Raw genomic sequence first — 6,831 nt, forward strand, 5'->3', positions numbered from 1 at the left:
AATCTAGTCATGTATGTTGATCAATAACTTAAAAGTTAAAAAGAATGACCAACATTTTAACTATTAAATGTAAAGTAAAATATTAAATTCAAAACGTATAAAATTCAGATTGCGTCATAAACAATTTGTCGTCTATAAAATTAAACCAAAAACAAATTATGGATATGCAACAATACATTCAAACTCTTTGCTGAAGTTTGTTTTGATACTTACATAATTATCAAATGTAATGGAATAAGGATTGTATACTACATATATACTTTATTTTTTTTTAATTTCTTATCCATAATCAAAATGGCACAATTGCAAATGAAATATTTTTCTCAGATTCAATGAGTTCCGATAACGTTTCGATAAATTTAAATGAAAGATTCGTAACAAAAAATGGTGTAAAAAGCATTTTGGTCATCGCTTACCTGGGTAAATTTAAAGTAAACCGTTTTGTTTGAAGAATTACCGGCCATTTAATGCTTATCTTAGAAATTTGAAGCAAAGAATTGTTTGACAATGGATAATGTAGTAGGTATCTAAGAAAAATGAGGAGAAAAAAAACTTGTTTGGACACATCTTGTTAAAATGAATTTGTGCAGGTGATATCGAAGTACTGTGACCTTTACAAGTTATACTTAGTTATACTGTTTTGAACTTTTTTTTACATCATGATGGCTCAAACATATCTCAATTCATCTTTTCCGCTGACCACAAATACACCCCAAACAAACCAAGATTGGGTGATCACCATACTGGATATGGTCTTCAACTGTGGTCTTCTTCACTGTCTCAGTGTTTCCGGAGTTCTGGCCAACATCATTAACATCTTAATCCTGTCCAAGTACGGCCTGCGCGAGACCACCTCACTTCTGCTGTTTTCTCTGTCGGTGAGCGACCTGTTTTGTTCGTTGCTTCAGCCAATCCGAAGACTTCATTGCATCGTGGCCCAGTTTGACTCCCAACTGGCCAACAACATGAGGTCATTTACTGTCGTGTATTTCTTCCCAATGCCAGACATTTTTGTCTCCATAAGTATCTTACACACGACGGTCATTGCTGTAGAGAGACTTGTGGCGGTGTGCGCCCCGTTGAGGGTGTCCAGGATATTCACGCCTCGGCGCGTTAAGTGGCTGCTGCTCTTTATTTATATGTACGTGATTGTACTCATGGCGCCCACGCTGTTTCTGTTTGACTTCTTCTGGACACTTGACCCCAGCACGAACAGGACCACTGGAGTCTTCACACTCACTCAGTTCTATAAGAGCAGCTACGACAGCATGAATCAGTACATGAATATGGGACTGACCAACCTGTTGGTCACTTTTACCCTGGCAGTGACCATCATCTGCTCCATCGTCATTGGGTATAAGATAACAGTGGGTCGCAAGAGCACCTTGGTCCAGCTGTCGTCCAGTGTGTCCAAGGAGGTCAAAGACATGAAAGTCATCAAGATGCTGCTGACCGTGTGTGTGGTCAACGCATGCGTGTCCTTACCAACAGTGACAATCAACCTGTTCCTTCTCTATTCTAACACGCTCATTCAATCGACTGGCAAGTTGTACTATCTACTGCGTAGCTTCATCATAGTCCTGTACCAGTTAAACGCTTCAATCAACTTTATCATCTACATTTCTATGAGCTCAAAATTTGCATCGACTTTAAATAAACTTTGTCATTGTAAAAATAAGACTTACAACAAATAGTAGATTTTCTAAACTAACAGATAAATGCAGACAATGGACTGAATCGAAAGAATAATCGCAATTTTTTAGTTATCTTCAAAAAGGACAAAGAGTTATCGTTCTGTTAACGTGACTTCATCAATTTTGCATGAATCTGTTTTTATACCTAACGATTATTTTAGAACATGACTGAGGATGTAAATCAGATATTCTATGTGTAATCAAGCTAAATTAAAACAATTATATTAATTATGCTTTCTTAATAGCATCGCGGTGGCTGAGCGACAAAACGCTTTTCTTCCAAACCTGGGTTCCGGAATCAAAAGCCCGTGAAGACTGATTTTTAATTTCTGGATCACTGGGCGCCCCTGTCTAACGGGTACCTGACATTAGTTGGGGAAAAGTAAAGGTGGTTAGTCGTTGTGCTGGCCACAGGACACCTTTGTTAACCATGGGCCACAGAAACAGAAACATTATCTGCTCTATACATCGCAAGGTCTGAAAGGGAAACGTGACTTTATGCATTGAAATGTAAGCAAGAAAAAAAAAAAAGAAAAAAATATTTTTAAAAATTTAAATTGCTTTTTATGATACGATAAAAAAAATAAATAGTCTACGAAATCTAGAAGTCTTACTGTATAACAGAAGAGGTCCAGGCATCTGTGATGCAAAAGATTTATTGCATCCCAGCCCCTGACTGACAGTCCTTGTATACTTATTCTCTTTGCTATACGGAAGTAAAACATGGTCAACCTTCTCATGGCAGGAAAAAAAAGCTAAAGATCTTCCACCTCCGATGCCTAAGGTAAATCTTTAAAATACGGCGGCAAGATAAAATAACCAATTAGGAAGTTCTACGAAGAGCAGGGTGCCAGGACAGTAGCAAAACGCCACGTTCATTGAATGCCAGTAGGTCGATTTCCACAAGACATTCTGTAAGGTGATCTAACAAAAGGCAGAAGAGCCGCTGGTCGTCCACTTTTACGTTATACGGATGTATGCAAACGCGACATGAAGCTCTTCAAAATCGACACTAGCAGCTGGAAAAAAATTGGCACTGGATAGATCTATATGGAGAGCGTGCATAAAGGAAGGGTCCAGGATTGCAAATACTATACACAACACTATTAGAAAGAAGGGTGAAAATGCAAAGGCGCCTGGTGATTATATATGCCCGATATGCTGTGTATCAGGGATTGGCCTCTTTAGTCACACAAGAAGTTGCAAAGGGAAAAGATCGTCTCTCCAGACGTAAAATGCCACAGAAGTTTTTCTCTATGATGCCTCTATTTTTTTTTTCCACAGATAACTCCGAAATATCTGGAACTTTTTTTTCTAGCGTTTTATGTTAGCATGTCTTGTAGGACTGAAAGTAAGAAAACATTTTCTTTTGTTGGTAAATGTTTGTGTAGATGTTTATGCCCTCATCTTTTGTCAACTTGCTGAGTTAATCGAGAGCGACTTGTAGCCGACATTTCAATGTTCCCTCACACATTCTTCAATGTTATTTAAAGCACTGTCATCTGTATCAACGCTGATTTTGAGTTTTTCAAAGGCTAATATCAACTCGAGGTTTGTCTTGTACAATTTGTTGCACGTTATTTCGCCCACTTCCCATTCTTGGGTCTAGTTCCACCTTTGCACGACTCTCCATTGTTTTCTTCAAAACACGAATCAAAAATACACTAACCGATCAATTAACTACTGGTTACTAATTAGTTTTGATTGATATTGATGAAGTGAAATAAATCTAACAGTATTAATATCTATGGTTATAAATAAACAGTTAATCAATTTGTCTGTCTGGTAAAAAGTTTGTACACGGTATTTCTCCGACTTCCCATTCTGGGATCATGTTGAAATTTAGCACAATTATTTCTTTTGGCTGACAAGACAAGAATAAATTTAAAAAAATCAATCAACCTGTTAATTACCCATTGTTAATTCATTGTTTTGTTAGGTATTTCGAACAAGGAAAAGAAATTATACTTGACTAAAGTGGTGGTATAAGCTGAATTAATCCCTTTTATAGATCTTCGCTTTAAAGTATTGTTTGAAACTAACAATATTATAACTATTATTAACTGTACAATCTTCTATAGACATAGGCAGCTAACTAGCAGAATGGTTAGAATGCTAGATTAAAGAGACGTAAGCCATGAGTTCGAATTCAGGTCGTCTAATTAAAAAAAAAGGGTTTTTAAAAACCAATGACTGTAAAATTCACCCAGATATCCCTTTGTTTTCCCCACCACCTACCAGTATCCTAACTTGTTCAGAAAGTTGATATGATCATAGCGTATTGACAAAGCTAAAAACATAAAACATAAGCAAAGGCAATTGGTATATATGGCTCCTTCTGTCTCGGAAGACAATGGATGCGCCCAGATGAGTCACTGGATTAGGTTACGTCTTGAGATGGGGCAGAATCTGGCGTGACTGATCAAGCCTTTTGCATTCATCGAAGTTCGAACCATCACGTACAGTCTGTCTCCATGCTGTCCAGTCTTGGGCTATCTCCTCTTCCCAATTGGTCGATGCCTGCGGCTCTCATGTCTCGCTTGCAGACATCTATGTAGGTTAGTCTTGGGCGGCCCTTGGGGTCTGACTCCTTCTGCAAGCTCAGCGTATAGGATGTCTTTATGGATTCTCCCATCTGGCATGCTAGTGACATGACCGAGCCAGCGTAGTCTTCTTTGTTGAAGGAGCGCATAGATGCTGTGCACATTGGCCCGTTTAAAAATTTCCTGGTTAGTACACAATCCCTTCAGGAGATGCACATTATGCGTCGCAGGCAGCGTAGGTGGAAGCTATTTAATCCGTGTTCTTGACGCCTGTAAGTTGCCCAGCTCTCACTGCCATAAAGAAGTGTGCTCAGAACGCAGGCATTGTAGGCCAGGATTTTTGTTGCCGTAGTCAATTTGTTATTTTCCAACACGCGCTTGGAGAGTTTTGCCATTGCCCCAGAAGCCTTTCCTATTCTTTTTGTCAGCTCAGTGTCTAAATCTAGGTTGCTGGCTATTGTTGTTCCTAAATATGTGAATTACTGCACCACCGTAAGTGTGTGATTTCCAATATGTATCGCTGGTATTTCTGCAACATCTTGTGCCAGGATTTCGGTCGTGAAGAGACTAAACTCTTGACAAGCATCTGCCAGGGCATTAACAAGCCTCTGTAATCCTTCTTGTGAATGAAATATCAGTGCGGAACAGCAAATCCCTAATCAAGATACGCCGTCTCTTTGTTTTAGCTTTAAGGCATGCCAGGTTAAACAGTTTTCCATCGGATCTACTGTGCATATATTCTCCATCTTCCAGGGATTTAAAAGCGCTGGTGAGTACAACTGAAAAGAAGATTTCGAATAGTGCTGGAGCCAGAACACATCCTTGTTTTACTCCGCTCTTGATGGAGAATGGCCTAGGGCGGAACTGTCAAACTGTACGGTGCCCTGCATATTTTCATGAAAAGCTGACGCTAGTTTTCGTAGCTTGTTTGGACAGCCGATTCTCTCTAAAACGGCTAACAAGGCAAACGCATTGGTCAAGTCAAAAAAAGCTATAAAGAGGGACTGCTTATGTTCTCTGCTTTCTGCTCTCTGCTGCCGCAGGGAGAAAATCATATCTGTTGTGGATTTACCGGCCCTAAAGCCACACTGCGATTCTGGGTAAACTCGCTCTGCCAAGATCTGCAGCCGCATCAGTATTACTCTGGCATAAACCTTCCCAACTATGCTAAGAAGTAAGATGCCTCACTGTTACAATCAGATCAGACAATTGGTAAAAACATTTCTAACTGCCCAGATTTATTGTTTTTTGTTCTAGATCAATTAGAATTTAATTACATATCTGGTCTGAACTAATTAATACAATTACATTTCTTTTACCCTTTTTTTTTTGTTTTAAAAAATATTGAGTATGTTTTTCTTTTCTTTTTTTTTTTGCAAGTATTTTTCTATGTCATCTGTTGTGGATCTACCGGCCCTAAAGCCACACTGCTATTCTGGGTAAGCTCGTTCTGCCAAGATCTGTGGCCGCTTCAGTATTGCACTGGCATAAGCCTTCCCAAGCCTTCCTAAGATTATTTTGAAATATTAGAAAGAGTGTTAAGGATATAACTTATTTTTAAACTTACTGTATGGATTCTTTCCCTTTGCATACAGACGACCCACCTTCCTCCCACCCCCATTGAAGACTGGTACTTGAAACTATGGGATTCCAAGAACGATCATGTGTCCGGCAGCTCAAATGGGTAGTTGACATTGGTTGGCGAAAATAACGCAGTTGGTCGTTGTTCTGACCGCATTGTCAGTAACCACCTCTAAATCTGTTACTTTAGGGTAGTAGTACAGGCATCTCTAGGGGGTTGATATTAGCGAACAAACCCAGGCCCAGTCATTGGTCTACAGGATAATATCTTCTATGTGTTCAGGTACCTCGCTCTCACAGTCATAGATATGTTAGATATGTACATAGTATCTGAAGTGAGAGCGTAGCAATAAAAGGTCAAATTAATCACACGTCCGACATAGACTAAGCATTTGTCCAGTTTATTTTAATCTACCTGAAGCTCTGCCTCTGCTTTCAATAAAAAAAAAAAAAAACACTAAAAAAATATTAAAAAGTAAAAACTTTACTTATTACATTTATATTTATGGATTTCAATAATGAAAGATTTATTTCTCCTTTTTGTTATCAAACAAAATGAGTTCATAATAAATATTTAAATAACTAATTAAGTGGAAAAGGCGCTTTTAGTTTTGTCTGGCCTGTCTGTCCGTCCGTCTGTCCGTCCGTCCCGTTTAGAGCTCAGAAACTAAAAGAAAAAATGAAAATCGGACATCATGATATTCTAGATCATTCAAAGTTCAGATGCAACGGCTACTTTTTTCTTTTTCGAAAGTGAACCATCTAATTTTCTAAATTATCTATGCAAGCAGATATTTAAAAAAAAATACATCACTTTTAAATGAAAAAATTGAGGTGAGGTAAGCCTTTTAGAAAGGTCACAGACTTCTTCATTAATAATTCAAGCTTCATTCATAGAGTCGCGCGGAAGACCCGTGTTCGAATCCTGGTAAAGACTCTCAGTGGACCACTTCGGGGGCCTATTTTGAGTTTGTGTTTCCACAAGAACTGTCTTTGTAACTTTGTTTTTTTTT

At 38.5% G+C, this 6,831-nt stretch overlaps 1 protein-coding gene across 1 annotated transcript; it reads left to right on the forward strand.

Moving 5' to 3' along the window:
• The first annotated feature begins 662 nt into the window (after nt 1–662).
• Nucleotides 663–1,694, forward strand: LOC106061959 (thyrotropin-releasing hormone receptor-like). Its single transcript, XM_013220196.2, has one exon. The coding sequence runs from the start codon at nt 663–665 to the stop codon at nt 1,692–1,694; it is 1,032 nt and encodes a 343-aa protein (XP_013075650.2).
• Nucleotides 1,695–6,831: the final 5,137 nt, after the last annotated feature.

The sequence above is a fragment of the Biomphalaria glabrata genome, chromosome 3 (genome assembly GCF_947242115.1).
Source record: "Biomphalaria glabrata chromosome 3, xgBioGlab47.1, whole genome shotgun sequence".
In the NCBI taxonomy this organism is placed as follows: Eukaryota; Metazoa; Mollusca; class Gastropoda; family Planorbidae; genus Biomphalaria; species Biomphalaria glabrata.

Bases quoted from the DNA above. Each gene is read 5' to 3' on its own strand.
- LOC106061959 (XM_013220196.2), top strand. From the start codon at position 663: ATGGCTCAAACATATCTCAATTCATCTTTTCCGCTGACCACAAATACA.